The 17,530-nt window shown below is 29.7% G+C and overlaps 1 protein-coding gene across 1 annotated transcript in view; it reads left to right on the top strand.

The window, feature by feature from the left end:
* Positions 1–7,818: 7,818 nt before the first annotated feature.
* The window catches only part of LOC106687161 (uncharacterized), a 16,849-nt gene continuing 7,137 nt past the window's right edge, over positions 7,819–17,530 (top strand). The window contains exon 1 of the mRNA XM_014430888.1: positions 7,819–7,866. Coding sequence (XP_014286374.1) covers positions 7,855–7,866 — 12 coding nt within the window. The 5' untranslated portion in view covers positions 7,819–7,854. The remainder of the gene's footprint in view (positions 7,867–17,530) is intronic.

Raw genomic sequence — 17,530 nt, 5'->3', positions numbered from 1 at the left:
CTAGATATGGCTATCCCCTTTAAGCCATGGATATTATGCTCAGATTGTTTTAATTATATAAAACAAAATCCTAAACTTTTAGCAACATCATATCTGCACTAGTTGGCAAGAAGTGGATTCTAATTTCCCAACGTTGGTTGTATATGTATATGAGGGCCAATCATAATTAGGTAAAACATTATTCTAGATTAAGGATATTAAACCTTAATCCCTATCATTAAGGCAAATTAGAGGTAGATTTATTAAAATTATTTCCTTGAATTTTACCATAAGAAAATTCATATATTAACAAGAAAACAAGAGGGGGAAATACAAATAATCTGTTATGAAACTATAAGACCATCAGTTTGAGAAAATTTAATGTATAAAGATGGGATTCATGTGTAGCGTAATCCCTGGATCGTTAAATAATTGTGATAAATACACTGAACATGGCAACTCAGCTAGTAACCATTCAAAAAAGAATGTTGATGGCATCATCATTTTCAACTTGGAAATGAAAAAATATTAGATGGGAAAGTAGAGCTGACATTAGTATTGATAATTTGTCATGAGTTCCGGTTTAGCTAATACCGCAACAATTCCGAGTATAGTGAGTAAGACCTTTCTAATGAATCTGACAGTGATAAAAGATCATATGAGAAGAAATACCTTTCTGAATCGACCATAACGATCAAATACAGATATCACCCTTTAAATTTTTTTTGAGGACCACAGCCTTCAAGACGTTGAAATTTTTTTTTATTATTTTTATTTATTTTTTTTTTATTGATAGATTTATTTATTGATAGATATTACAATCTGCCACACAGTTGTGGGTAATAGGTAATAGTGATGAATGATCTCATACATACTAAAATAAATAAAAAATAAATAAAAAAAATAAAATAAATAAATAAAAAAAACACTCTTAAAATATATACAAACAAAAGAATAGACAAGATGAACATAACCAAACTATCTGTATGAAAAATAAATAAATAAACTAACATAATGATAAAATAATATGTACAATATTTACACAATCGACCTGAGGATTCCTGAGCCCACTCTATCCCCCACATGTGAGGGGTAGAGCAGAGCTCGAAAGATCCCAGTGCATCCCTCTCGCCGCATCACTGGTAATGAGCCAGTGGAGGCTGAGCAAGTGCGCTAAAGCCGCAAACACTCAACTTGAGTGGAGAATCTGACCATTGCCAGAACTCCAATTGTCCATTTTTATTTTAATAAGTCTCTTGGCCACTGCCGTTTCAACCTTCCAGATGGGCTGTAGGGATGGGTGGAACTAGATAAGGTTTGAACCAAAGGATTAGGATGGTTGGAAAGGGAAATATTTAAAAAAAATATTATGACGAAGGTGATTGCCTCTAGTCTAAGTTGCATAAGCCTGGTATCTTTAAAAAAAAAAAAAAATGACAAAATGAACATAATACAAGATGAAAGTAATATCAACAAATAAATTAATAAATAACCTTAAAATATTATCACATTTTTACAATTAAAGTCAGGATGATTCTGAATTTGAAGGAACCTTTCTTATTCAAATAATAAAAATATCACTTTGTTTTGTAAATAAAATTACGAAATATTACTTTATACAGCTGAAGTTTTTATTTGATAAAATATGATGTGTCATAATTAAATTAAAGGTTAAATATCTTTAAAGAATATTAAGGAGCCCAAACATAATTTGTAAATTGCAATGATCGTCCAATATATAACTATGGTTGAAATCGACTTATAGCATATTAAAGACAATATATTAGTTTTACAAATTCCAGACTTCCATTCCTAAAGAAATTTGATTTGCATCTTCAAATTTGGAGAAGCCGTATTCGAAATACGATAATTTCGATTAAAAGTCTTTCGTACATGCAAAAGAAGAGGGTGTACTTTTATATAATCAATTGTGGATCATTTTCACATTAATCTTTAAGTTATTTCTAAAGAGGGAATTACATTTACGCATATCTAAGCGAAGTAGTGAATGGAATCAGTTGACTATCCAGATACCAACATATGCATTCTCTGAAAAATGCATAGACAGACATTTGATTAATTGATATTGTTTTAATTCTTATACTAAGATGTAACGACAAAACGAAAGAAAAAAACCACATATATGCAACAAAACGCATCCCTTGATGCCTTAAACTTAAAAGTCTAGCATATTGAGAGTGAGTAAGCACCTATAATTAATATAGTGCATTTATTGGCATTATGATAACATATATTGAAAAATATTACTAACTTTTAAAAAAGGAAAATTGTTTCGAAACGTCACGAAAAAATAAATAAATATCCGAAGAAGTATAAAATCTTCTTATGTAATATAAGTTTCCAAATATATTGAAGTATTCAAGAAATATGGAATAAAACAAATAAATTTGGTTTTTCCTTTTAATGAGATGTTTACAAAGAATTAGGTGATTCTCTATCTTCTTGAACCTCTAGACGACATTCTATCCGTGGAAACTAGCAAACATTAAATGTCTAATGCAGTTCTGGAAATCACAGAAAGTTCATATTCAATTATTTGCCGTAATGAGGGAAGCGTTTAGTCCGTACTTGCGTAATGTGCAGTTACATATTTTTGATATATTATACAAGTGACGTTTGGGACGGTCATCACTTAAATCTGAATACCAAAACTTTCATACCTCAATCTACTAGCACTTTCCAGCTCAATTGAATCTTGAGAGCTGAGCGTGGGATGACAGCGCTGTCATCTCTTCCTAAGCTCGCTTTATTGATTCTTCTTTCCTAATTCTTCTTTCTAGTAAGGTGTGGACAGAGCTTGTTTCACATACGACATAGGGTGGTAATTATCATTTTAAGAAGTAACTTCTTAGTCTAACAACAAAATCTCAAATCAATTTTATTGAGGGTGATTAATATTAAATTTATTTATAAAAGGTGAAGGTAAAAACTACATTTAAGACTCCGCAATTTCTCTAATCTGGTTTTTCATAAAGTCATTAGTTTCAGAAACGTGTATTAATTTTGGTTTAGTAATAATAACAGATAAGTTACGAACCAATCGAATTGGACAATACTCAATTTTTTTTTAATTCAAAAAACTTTATTTATTGATAGATATCTGCCTCATCGTTATGGGCAATGGGTAATAGTGATGAATGATCACGTTCATACTAAAATAAAATTAAAAAAGTACATAAAAATAAATAAAATCTCTCATAAAATATATGGAAACGTAAGGGTAAAGAACATTAACATAATCAAACTATGCACATAAAAAAATAAATAAATAAAACAAAATAATCTCTAGTCACATTTACACTCTTATATACAATATTTACTCAATCGACCTGAGGATTCCTGAACCCACTCACGTGTGAGGGGTAGAGCAGAGCTCAAAAGATCCCAGCGCATCCCCCTCGCTGCATCACTGGTAATGAGCCAGCGGAGACTGAGCAAATGCGTTATAGCTACAATACTCAATAACCGTATTGAAATATATTCATCTGGGATATGAAGGCAGAGTTAAGGTTAAACTTAGCTTTAATATAGACCAGTTTTCTTTCGTTGGGACTTTCACTGTCTAAATTAAAAATTGTATTTCAATATTATTGTGTGCTGATACGACCTAAGGATACGACCTTACGTATGAAAGTCAAATATGACTTTCATACTTCTTACACTCTTACTATTCTACATATCACAGTCACTGTCTACTGGCTCTAATGATAGGTTAAAGACCATTGAACAAACCCTCCCTTCTCATCACTTGATTGAATTGGCGTTCATAGGAACGTCTTGTAAGAAAACTAATATTCTTTGTCCTTTCTTGAGTAAAATTGGTGCCTACCTTGTGATTTTGAAATATGCAGTTAACATATAGACACTTTGTTTATAATCTTTGGAAGAATATGTAACAAATTTAGAAGTCAATTTTTATTGAAATTAATATTAATTTTATTGTGAAATGTTGCTATATGAACTTTGAAATCTAAAAAATAAAAAAAAATTAAATAATCTTGACTAGGGATTCCACTTGTACAAATTTATCACACCTTAATATTTGTAACATTTATGTTGTATAAATTGTTTTATCCGCTCGATCCTTTCTCATCGAGTTCATACTGTGTGAGCTCTGATACGACAGGATAAAAAGAAACAAATGTAATTCCTTGCCATTAGTATATATAAATGTTTTATATGAAAATAATTTTAATTAATTGACTAAAATTATTTTATAAATCGAGTATAAAAAAAAGAATAAATTGTATCATGATGTTGAAAACGAGGAAATGAAGCCCCGAAACGTCCAGGATTGGATGTAAATATTGGTGAAGTAACATAAATACATTTTATTATAAGCCGGGAACCTCCTAAACAAACAATAGGACTTCTTGCGTCATGAGCCAACATTTAAAATAGTGAATTCACTATCTAGAGGGTTTACATATCAAAGGAAGTATTAAGATTTCACACTTTAAAACTTTCAAATTTTCCATGATATTCATAAATCCTCGATCGACGAACTCTTGTGTTACCGACGTGTTGATAAACTATTTCAATATTGATGTACATTGAACTGTATCCAAAACTTTTTCTTCTAATAGAGAACAAATAAGTAAATAAATTTTGTTAAACTTCACAAAACAAATAATTACTTTCATGAATTCCTATATTTTGCATCAATTGAAAAATTGATAATAACAATACGGTTTTTTTTTTTTAAAATGCAACGATTTTAGTTTGACTTACTGACACCCTCCTGAGGTATATTGGTTTTACAATTTTGGAGTTTTCCCTATAAAATAACCCTACTGAATGCAGTATTATAAAAGTCAAAGAAAAAAAAGATCTATGCTTTTCTTGAATTGTAGTACATCTGATAACAAAAGTTATGTATCTTTGAAATACGTCGAATACTAAATAAAATCAATACTTTTTTTCTAGATGTACAAGATTCAAGTAGAGCAGCGATAAAAAATTACACTGTTTCGAGACAAATCTGCTAATTATGGGGCTCAGAAGGAAAAATGAGATCTGAAACTTAAGCAATAGGACTTTCTTGCGTGAGTGTTAACATAATGTGACTTGGCATTTATCGTTCTGGGGCACGTTTCTCAGAAAAATCCTTTCATTGTTCAATTCCCTGAGAATTGTATTTGAATTAAGTTTGTAGATTGAAGATAGATGTTGATTTCTGATTTTAAAATATTTCAATTTATTGACGCCACATATTTAGCTTGGTCTTTTTAGAATCAAGGTTGGAATAGAAAACGACTTCAAATAAAATTAAAAAAAGATGGGGATATTTTCAGAATTTTTGCAGGTGTCAACACTTGGCTTCAAAGACATGTTTCCGTTTTGTTGTTTTTTTCTGTTGTAGATATTTGTTAATCTCAAGGAACTTATTTCCAGAATCTAGTATTTAAAAAAAAAAGAAATAATCTTATAAAATAAATTATATGACATATAGTGAGGATGCACCCTGAGAGATTTCTAGAAAAATCTACTATAAAATGAGAGGATGCAGGTGCTGGGGATGCATCCAACAACTGAGAGGCTGAAAATAACAGACTAAGACTGTTTCGATAGGGATGAGGGTCCTTGTGTGGGAGAGAGGTGCGAGAAAGCGGTCTTGTGGACCGAAGAACGAAGGAAGGAACAATCGGAAAGAATGAGGAAGAATGGGAAGAAAGAAAGAAGGAGAGAAGGAGTATGAAAGAAAGTGAAAATAATGATATTCACATGGTCTTTAAGGCCATTCCGTGAAACAAAAACAATAAATAAAATAAAATAAATTAAGATTGTTAATGTAGGTATATATTTTTATAATGAATTTCATTCGATCAACTCCATTATCTAAAACGTTTGTATGATCACATGCCTAGAGGAGGGGGTATGTGGAAGGACCGTGTCGGTGGAAAAACGGAAATATTTTATATAAGTTTAATCCAGCTAGAATTCTCACATTAAGTATGTTTCCTACTTTTATTTGATTCATTCAAAATATAAGCGATATGATGCTCGCTCGCACAAAAAATACAATTCTATCAAGAAAGTCTATTCAACACACAAAATTATTAAAGCTGCATACTTTATAATGAGTATCTTTAAGTTACAGTTTACATATTAAGTAATAATGTTGCCCCACTGCAAGGTATCACTTCAGTTTTGCAGTAAAGAATCAGCTACGCGTAAACCATAAACCATAATTGTACCCTCTGTGACCTCATAGCTAGGCCGTACATGGGTGGGCTATCAATTTATTGTGTATTAATAAAATCAATTGATTTTATTCGCTCAATCATCACATACCACAAACAAACATCATAAAGAACGAAAAAACTTGTGATAAGAAACCACGGCGCTGTTGAAGCTCATCTTAGAATGAGGTATGACTTAATTCGTGTGCCATCAAGAAAACGGTTCATTTTTGGGCTTTTGAACTCAAGGCTTGCCTTACCATTTGTAGCAACGTATCCAGGTATTGATTTCTGGGTCAGAATCTTTTAAATTCGATTTATACCGTCTCGATCTGTCGACTTCGACCGTCGACTTGTGTACCGCAAGAGTTGTGAAACCTCATTTTTATAAATAAATTTTATTAAATTTCTATTTAGAATTGAAATTAACCTTCTTTATTTCACCATATAATAAAAAAAGAAAATTGTCTTCTTAGGAAACATGAACATTGTCACAGCTGGAGATAGAGGAAGCTTATGACTTAATAGTTTACTTAAAGTTACATGTTGTTGTGGATAGTTTTATTTTTTATAGATTGTGTAAGGTAAATTGCTCTCTGAATTTTATGCTATCCGGTAGATATCGCCTTAAATTTATTTTAAGAGGATGATTAGATCTTTGAGATGCGTAAATAATAAAGTAACGTCGGTATGTGAGCTAGAATGGCCCTGTAGCCTGGATAAAATGCATTGCATTTCTATTTTATAACATCATATGCATGACATATTTCTCGTTGAAAAGAAGTGGTATCTTTCGAAAGAATAATAAGATAAGAATAAGAATAACGTATTGTTTTTCTTTTGCATTATTTTTGAAAAGGTTATTTTATTTTATTGTTTTAAATATAGAGTTTTTAAAAACAGATTCAGTGGAAATAAAACACCCTTTTAAAAATAAATCCAATGATTTCAGGAAGGATTGATTTTTTTTTATACTGAAGATTTTGATTTTTGAAGTTAGCTGCAAATTTTAATGTGATATTTCGGATTTGTTTTCTTCTACAATGTTTATGGATTCAATTAGTCCAATCATAACTGGCAATGCCTATTATAACAAATTTTACTAAATAAGTGGACATTTACAAATATTGTTTTTTGTATTTCACAACCACAGATTGAGAAAATCAAGATTATTTCTCGAGGGCACCACAAAGTAAATATTGATTGACCCAGGGGGGAATCGAACCCACAACTTTCCGAAGCAAGCAGGCTGGACCCATCCATATTGTTCTACTTTTGCATTATGTAAAAAAAAAAATCATATATATTTTATTAACATTTGAAAATTCGTTGAGTAGAAATAAAACGAAGAGAATTGAATAAATTCAGCCATTTCAAGGATTCAGGATATTTTGATTTTTGCAAATTTGAATTTTAGGTTTTGGTTATGTGAATTACATCCATTCTACAACGATGTTTTTTGGATTCATTTAGTCCTGGTTTAACTGCTATTCGCATAATGTGTATTTTTTTATATAGAAAACCATTACTCCCGTTTCTTCTAGAAAGTTATCCTATCCCTGAAACTAGTGTTAGTGCGATTGCGCAAACGTAATAGGGTAGGGAGGCATCATCTTATGACCTTAGTGAACTCACTTGGCTCCAGATCTTCGCTGGGTGTCCTTCAAGCAAGATGAGATCTTTAGTAAGTATACAACTATAAAATAAATTGTAAATTGTGTAAATCTTTTTACACGTTACTTATATTTATTTCTATGTGTGTTAAAGTTTCTAATATGTGAATTTTAATATAAAAATAAAAATTATATAATCTATTGCCTTATATTCTATTTTTATTATATGACCGAGAGATAGAGGAAAAAATGTTCATATGCACAATAATCTAAAATTGGTTTATTATCTAAATTTTCAATATTTAGATAATAGATAAATTTACAAAATGATTTTTAAAAAAATTTGAAGATAGTTAGGGGTTGAAATTTATTAAATGAAATAATGCAAATATTTTCAAAAATTATAATTGCCAGTAGATCGAAAACTCAAAGTCAATAAAAATACAATGTTTTTAATAAATAAATTTATTCTCTTATTGGACGTTTAGGGGATAATGTATTATACCCCTCATCACCAATAATAATTTTAACTGTTGGTTTTAAAAACAGAACATCTACAATTTTACAGTAACTGTAACATTTTTATGTTAGTTTCATTTATGGCTATAAATAGAGGAAACAATTAATAAATAAAAGAGTATTTTAAAACTGCATAGTATTTACTTAACATGTTAAAATTATCAGCATTAATATAGTAATGCATATTACATATATATATATATATCATATACGTGATTACTAAGGGCTCTATGCCAGTGATAGCCTATATAACAGCCGAGCTGTTGGGGTGGGTCGGATCGCCCAGATCGGAACGTTGTGTGTTCGATTCCTATCTGAAGCAGTAAATATTTATTTTCGGCGTTCCCAAGGACTGAATCTTAACACTCCTATCTTGGTTAGTACGCAGCGGCAACTCAGTTAGGCACTAGGGCAAAAAGGAACAGTAAGTCCACTTGTCGGGCTAGTTTCTTCTGTGAGATACCAATACCAAAAGAGGTGTATGGTTAATATTGTTTAAAATGCAGGTTTTATGTTGTTTCATTTTTTATTGTTTTTTAATAATTCACTGATACAAATCTTTGTACAATTTTGTTTATAGTTCTCTATGTATTACCAGAAATGAAACTAACGAATTGCATAAAATTGTAGATGTACTGTTTTAAAAAAAAAAAGAAGTGAATTATATAATGCTGAAGAGGGGACACAGTGCCCTCGAAACGTCCAAGAAAAGAATAGATGTATGTATAAATAAGAGCATGTCTAAGCATAAAAAACCTATATTATTTGGCCTTTAGACAATTATAATTTTTTTAAATATAGGTCATATAATAAAACGAATAATGCAGATATTTATTGAATTTTTTGTGACTGCGGTACTTATATTTATCATGGGTCTTTTCTCGAATAATCAATTTAGAACAAAATAAAACAAAAAATAAATTACTGGGACCAATAAGTAATGAAAAGGTTTTAATTGGTTTCAAAGGTTCATTAAAAATCGTAAATAAAAATTAGTTATGACATTGTAATGTAGGAAGTTTAATAAAGAAGAAAATTTAAAAATAAAAATGTATCCTGAAGTATCAATCGAATCCGTAAAGAACAATAAAACAGACTAATGTGTACCTAATTTCCACGAAATCATAGGAATTAGTAATTGGTAGATCTTTTTTTCAGAATTAAATTCAGAATTAAATTAGTGCGAGTTTTCTATTTAAACAAATTAGTAAACAATATCTATTTTAGTGCTGATGATATGCGATACTATGAATAACTTAATAGAATGGAATATTAGTAATGTGATTATATCTTTGTTTAAGTACTTGAATTATAGTACGGATACAAGATGAAACTTGCATAAACTATACCTTATGGGTACCCTTAAATTAAAATAATCGAATTACACTTATCATGAATCAGAACCATTCCTCAAAGCAAAATTTTATTTCCATTGCTTACCCGTCCAAGGTGCATAGAGAGTGCACCATGATTGTGCATTAACATCTTAGTGTTATGTAAGTCTATGTACTTCTTCCTCGGATGTAAAAGACAGTATGTCAAATTTCTTTATATTTACGAGAAACAGGTTTAAACAAATTTTTATCTCTGATTTTTTTTTAAAAGCATGTGACTCCTCTCACAATTGGTCTAGGTTCTTGACTCTAGGTTATTTGTACCTCTGGGTAAAAAAAAAAAAGTGCCCCTAATTTGCGAGGTGCAGATATATAATATTATTTATGAATACTTCTCTTACTCAAAAATGTTAAGGTATGTACACCTTCAATTCCCAGCTGTCATGGGTTTTCATGAATCTTTATCCATTAAAAACATATGACTTAATGCCCATCGTAAAAAGTTATCCTTGAATATCAAGGTACTTTGACAACTTGACGAAAAAAATAAGGAAGTGGTATCTCACATAGTTTACTGATGTCATTCATTAAATCTTCGTGAACTATGGCATGATGCAATTTCTACCAAGGACATTTTGACCATTAAATAATCCTCCTATGGCTTATTAAGTTAGTTAACATTTAATACAAACGCCGTCCTTATTTCTCTAATAATGAGTGATCATAAAAATGATTTTGTTGTTTATATAAGCAGCATCCAGTGCTTTAGATTTTTTTTGTAGCGTTGAATTCAATTAAAACTATTATTTCTGACTGGTTTTTATTTTAATGATAAATCTTTCTTTGCATACAAAACCATTTCAATTCATGGCACAAACCTTTAACGAGGTATCGATTTATTTGTGCCGGTTATTTTAATGTTAACATCGCGTCTATGACGCCCCGGAAGTTTGAATATTTATAGTTTCAATTAGCTCAATGAATATACTGTAATTTCTACATTAATTCCGTACATTCCGGATCTAGACCTTATGCTGTCCTGCAAGAAACAGCCTTGCGTGGCCACTCTTGGTTGAGGTGGATGGTTTAGCAGGTATTAAATTCTCTTAAAGAGGAAGAGGAGAGGCTTGGAGCCCCTAAAACTATAGTCTACAATGTTTTAGATTTTGTCCCATTTCTATGTTTATTTATTTTTTCTCCCATCTCACTCCTTTCTCTGGAACCACTTCAGTAACAATAAATTTCCAAAAACAATTAAGCAAGTTGTCAGGAAAATGTTGATGTGTTTGATGTATTATTTCAATAGTTTTTTGTTTTGTTTTTTTTTTTTTGCCTTTTTTCAACATAATTTGGATTTTATAATTGATTTTCATTTTTTATTATAATTTTTTTTTAATATTTATTTATTGCTATATACCTGTACATTATAATACATTTAGTAAATCTTATCTAAGTTAAATTGGAGTGTTACAGGCGTGTAGAGAAACTACCCGTTGGTAGCACTCTAATGACATTTTACATTAGCTGGTCTCGTGGCCATCTTCTTTTCAGGCGCCTCGGAGGATTGTTAGGAATGGAAGAGAATGCAAGATTAGAAACTAAGGGGTTTGAGTGGTTAGAGAGTTTATAATGGAAGGAGTGATATCTGGTTCGGGCTAGATCGGTTACATAGGGAACATTAAGATCATTATGTATGAATTTATTTGTGACAAAGTAAGGAGCATTGAGGATTTTGCGAAGGATTTTGGATTGTAAGGATTGAATACGAGAGAAATTCGAAGGTTTAGTGGAGCCCCAAAGCTCAACTCCATATGTCCAGATTGGCCTTATTACAGTCATGTAGATCAGTCTTTTGTAATGTGTTGGAAGTTTAGACCGTTTGTCTAGTAAGTGCTGTAATAGTCGAAATCGACGTGCAATTTTATGTCTTTTCAGTCTGGTGTGAGGATTCCAGGTTAATACCTTGTTATTATAAATAATTACGCAATGTGTATTTTGCTTTTTTTTTTCCTTTTTTTTTTACTATCTCAAACTCTCTCTAAAAACAATTTGTAGTTGACATACATTTTTTTCTTTTTAGGCCAAGACTCCCAATTAACATATGTTGATTATGATTTTAATGATTTTTGAATTATTTGAGTATATCTATAAACTTTTTAATTCTAAAATTGTACTTAAATTCCTGTCTTGTTCAATACGATATGAACGTTTTATAAATATTTGGATTAGAAACATATTAGTCAGTCCATATTCATAAAGTTATTATCCAAATCCTCTATCATCAGTCTTTCAATAATGTTTAGGTTGAGGGATACAATGTAACATAAGCATGTAAACATGAAGATATTAATAATATAAATATTGTTATTTATAATAATAATAACGTGTTTCTTAGTTTCGTTCGGTGGTCAAGAAAATAAAAGGAAACATTGTTTAAATAACTAAAGTTTTATCCATTTCAGTCTGAAAATATATTTATTCAATTTATAAGTCCAATGTTTCGGACAATTCGGCCATCCTCAGGGACAATTTTAGAACAAAATTATTTAAAAACACTTCATCCAGGCTATTCTGCCCAGGCCAATCCAACAAATTACCCTAATTAGTCAATTTTCACATTAAATTATTTTTTTTTATTTATTGACATTTACCACTGTATATAAAATACAACAAGCAAATTTGAAGTAAGATAATAATGATAATACATGATGGTACAGCATGTAGAGAAACTACCCAGTAGTAGAACTCTAAAAACAATTAACAATAATTTTAATTTTTAATTTAATGTGAAAATTGACTAATTAGGGTGATATTTAGTTCTGAAATTGTATTAAGATTGTCCCTGAGGATGGCCGAATTAGCCGAAACGTTGGACTTATAAATAGAATAAATATGTTTTGTGACTGAAATGGATACAATTTTAGTTATTTAAACAATATTAAACAGTCTCAAGAAAATGTTAATATTATAAATAAAAGGAAACATATTGATAGATAAATTTTATGTAATCCAATTTTAATATTAGCACTCAACGGTTGTATGTACAGTAACGGATAGGAGACAGTTCTTAATGTATCATAACGCCATTACACGAAACTATGCAATATGATTGGATAGGAAAAAATCGAAAAAGAAAAATGAATTTGGGTTACAACTCTGATTTTTCAGATGATTGTAACGATGGGGTCTCTCCCCATGGAAAATACTGAAAACAATTTTAAAGTAAATAATAAATAATAGAAGAGGACGGTATAAAACGTACTTGATGCATATATCATATTATGTACATATTGCAAATATATGTTTATGGATTCGTTATATTTTGTTAGATTGTTGTATTCTTGTGAAGAAAAAAAAATATTTCTGTCCCTAAAGCTCTAAATATGTATTTTATAGGAACAGAAAATTTTTTTTTTTTGTCAAAAATTTCCTCTTTTCTCTTCTTAGATACTTTTTTCTCAAAAATAACAATAAAGAATGCGTAAAGAATTTTTACTTTCTGAGACTCATTAAAATATCACAGTAATTAAAATAAAATAAACATGAACTTTCAGATACCCAAAAAAATTAAAATAAATGAAAACTGGATGTTTCTATCTATGTAAAAACAGTTGTCGTGTTACAAGTACCTCTTATAACGTTTTTATGTATTAATAATTTTTTATTGTGAAAGATCAAAATTCTTATATGGATTGAGATTACTTCATAATGGTATTAACGTACAACCTTTGCACCAGCGACTAACCACAGAGCTTACTTAACCACTGTCTGTAATACTCCGTTGTTCCGAAATGAATACACCTCCACCGCATAACTTCCCATTAACTGTTATAAGATCTTCGTTTCTGTGAATTCCTGATTTTGAAAATGTTACTAGATTATCTTTTTCGTAATTTGTGTCCTTCATATTTACAGCATTGCTTTTTTTTTTTTTTTTTTTTTTGCAAATGAAAGATTATTTTTTATAGATAAAACAACAATTTATTGTAAATTTTGATTCTTATGAGTAGACTTAAATTTTGTAGACCCGAAAAGATTTGTTTGTCTCACTTCATAACCAGTCATAGGAGAGAGGTCGGTCTGGCAATTTCCCTTAAGAAAATAATCTTTATGATAATAACATTATTTTTTTTTGCATAATAACATCTCATATAAAAATAAATTAAAAAACATATTATTGAACTTTAGATGTACCAAGTACATAAAACTTCCCCAAAAAAATTATTTCAAATAAGTTTAATCTCTTCGATGTTTATCTATACATAAACAGGTGTGTGGATTATCATTTACAGTTAAAAATTAATTATTACTATATCCCTTTAAATAAATACCAGGAAATATAAAAATATATATATATATATATATATGTATATATATATATATTTTTTTTTTCTTTATTACAATAGTTACATTACAGAAACAAATTCATAATGTAACTTATCCAGTACTCTACATTTGAAATTTCTGTAATAAATTTTTCTTTCACTTTTCAAATTCGTTATGCATTTCTTACAGAAAGAACTACAATAATTATGAAAATATCTACCAATTAAATATACATTTTTTCGCATGTCATATATAGATGTGAATTAAGGGAGGTTCTGGGTCATGGTAAAAAAAAAAAAAAATTTAGAAATATTTTCAACTTTTATTAACGTTTAAACTGTTGTAAATGATGAAAATGTATATGAAGAATGTATAATTCAGACTCACTTCCATCAAGAAATAATACCCTTATGAAGACTTGCAGCGTTGGATGAAACGTTGGAAATTAATTAATAGTTAAAACTATTACTCACGGACGATCTCCTTCTAATTTTCTCTTATTGTATAAAGGATATACAAATAAAATATTAATTTTTGTAACTATTAATTTTTAATTATAAATACATTTTTATACGTGTGCCATCTGCCATCGTACGCCCTATCATCGTGCGCCCCTAGGCCGGGTGAATTGTACCAATTATGTAAGTCCGATTTATAGTTAACGATTTATTAACTGAATAAGTTTCTACTATATTAATAACAATAATATCTTCCAATTCTAATGCTATTGCAATGGCCCCTAATTACTTTTATTTTACCCCATTGAATATTATATTATAAAAAAAAAAAATCCGTCGTAATTGTAATAAAGTTTAAATAACCTCTTTTTTCCCAAAACAATAACTTTGTTTAATAATTTGTATAATTGTGTGCTATGAGTACTAGCATGGACAAATGGATTTTTATTTTCTCATCGTTTTATATTTTGAATCTGTACAGATGACATATGTGTTGAAATAATTTCATACTGATCTGTTCAGCCTTCCCCTTTGCTAAATAGTTACTAAAAATCTTGGTAAAATAAAAAAAAAAAAAATAATAAAAAGAATTTCTGAAAGACAACCAGTAAACAGAAAGATGAGCATAGGATATGAGTAGGTACCATGAAGGCCAGACAAACACGGAATTGGGACATCATGATGACCATAGTCCTTGGGTTCAGACTTTCATTTTCTAATAACTTTCATGCATAAGTTCTGCAATAAAAAAGTCTCTTTAAAATTAACCGATAATAACAAATCTGTGGAGTCAAGAGAGAGTTTTTACTGAATGTGGACAGAGGAATGTACGGCGAGCAAATTAATAATGAATAGAAATTTTTTGGTTCGTATGGATTGCTAAAAAAAGAAACCTAGAACTTTAAAGCTCGACAAATAAAATTTACAATTAAGTTTAATGGTTTCAATACTTTCATCCAAGACATTTTAGTTAAATTACTTGTAATATTTATTAATATTAATATTTACTATTTAGTATTTATTAAGGCATAAAATAAATAAATATGGTTTTGTTTATTTATGTTGTTCTTTGCTGACCGCACCCCCCGACAAACTTCTCCAATCATTAATCTACGGTCAACTATCTACACCTAATTGTAATATTGTAATTATACCGTAATATATGAAATAAAAATTTGATATTGTATATTAAAGCTTTTTTGTAGATTACCAGGCCCATATCCTTTCAAATAACATTACAACAAGCCATATTTACATTCCAAGATCTTTATATTTACAATATCAACATTCTAGTCAAATGAAATCGATAATAACGTAATAAAACTAAAAACATTAAAATGAAAAACATTAAAAAAAAAAAAAATTAAAAACACAACTACTGAAATTTACTTTCTGTCCTAGGGGAGGTACATTATGTTATTTTATATATTTTAAACATATCCACAGGATATTAGTGATGTTTTCTATTAATAATAAAACTTCTTATAATAGTCTTGTATCTGTCACTATAAGCAAAGGCTCCTTTCAAGTACAATCTGTATTATGCATGTATGCATGTTAATGTACAGAAAATAACTTGCATCTGTGGGTGTAAACAACAAGAATGCATGTCAATGAATTTTCAGAAGTCTTAGGTTCATTTGGGTTGTGGATGGAACCCAAATACTATAGCAAATTTTATTATAGTAAAGATAACTTCACTAAGAACCCACTTAATTTGCTTAAGGACTCTTTTCAATAGTCTATCTTCCTTTCAGACACGCTTTTAAAGGAACGTTAAGTGAAAACAGCGACCGGTAGCACATCATTATTGCTGTTAAAAAAAAAAAAACTGGTTTTAGTATCCCCTTAAGTTATATCTTCAATAGATAACAATCGGTCAAATCTGATATGAACCGCAGAATCATTATGTCATTTTATTGGCATAAAAAAAAGATATTATGTAGTTCTATCTTTCTCAAAGGTGATTCGGATAATTAATATGAATAGATCATTTGATTGAAAAAAATATTTGTGTCATATTGTACTATTTCAAGGGAAAAAATATGTTTTCTGATTAGAAGCTCCTTAAAATTTTATTGAATCGGATATAGCTTCAACTTCATATTTGAGAAATAACTATATTCGATCATTAATACAAAAATATCAAATATTTATACATAAAAATATTACGGTACCCATGCTCCAAAAATATTTGTTCTATGATGGTTCACTCAAAGCCTTCCCAAAACTGTTTGCTACCGATTATTAAGTGAAAGTCACAAACGACGTCAAAAAGGATGAGTAATTGCTTTATTATTCGTGTGAGTACAAATACCATTGAGAAAGATGCTCTTCTCCATTGATAGACTTTGAGCATTAGATAACAGGTTCCAAGTTCCGCCACTCGAATCGTTACTTAACTGTTCGTGACCAGAAGAACACGATTATCTCGTGCAGATGAGGGTTTGGTGTGACGAAGAATTCTATCAGTAGATGACAAACTTTCCTGGTTTATTTTTCGAAACTTTCTGCTGTTAAAAATGTAATCAAGGAAATTAGAAACACACAGTTATAATTATATGTGAATTAGCATATTGATACAGTTTGGTCTACATTTTAGGCCTTCCTCAGGAAGATGTGCCTGTTGTAAACGTTTTATGAACGATTAATAATTATTGCATCATTGCATCATTAATTAAAGCATTGTATAAACTAGGATCGTTCACTTCATTTCGTTTGAATTCAACTTTAAAATAAAATAAAAAAAAGGATTAACTCGTACTCAAAACGAGGATAATTTAACATGCAAGCGAAGTAATTAGTAAGGATCGTCAGTGAAACAGTTCGAGGTACATGCTTGAAATAATTCTCACCTTCTCTTTTACTATCTTAATTTTTTTATTTATACATAATACAAACCATAGATTTTTTTAAGGTGTTGATTTAAGCATAAAAAACAATCAATTCACTTTTCATTTCTTCTTTTTTGGAGAAAAAATTCAAAGTTTGTGACAGAGCATTATTTTCCATTAATCCAAACATAGTATAATAATGGACTTAAATCTCTCTCTCTCTCTCTCTCTCTCTCTCTCTCTCTCTCTCTCTCTCTCTCTCTC

This window comes from Halyomorpha halys, unplaced genomic scaffold, assembly GCF_000696795.3.
Source record: "Halyomorpha halys isolate HHAL.00 unplaced genomic scaffold, Hhal_1.1 Scaffold920.1, whole genome shotgun sequence".
In the NCBI taxonomy this organism is placed as follows: domain Eukaryota; kingdom Metazoa; phylum Arthropoda; class Insecta; order Hemiptera; family Pentatomidae; genus Halyomorpha; species Halyomorpha halys.
The sequence above is the reverse complement of the archived record's forward strand: the minus strand, read 5'-3'. Positions and strand labels throughout refer to the sequence as shown.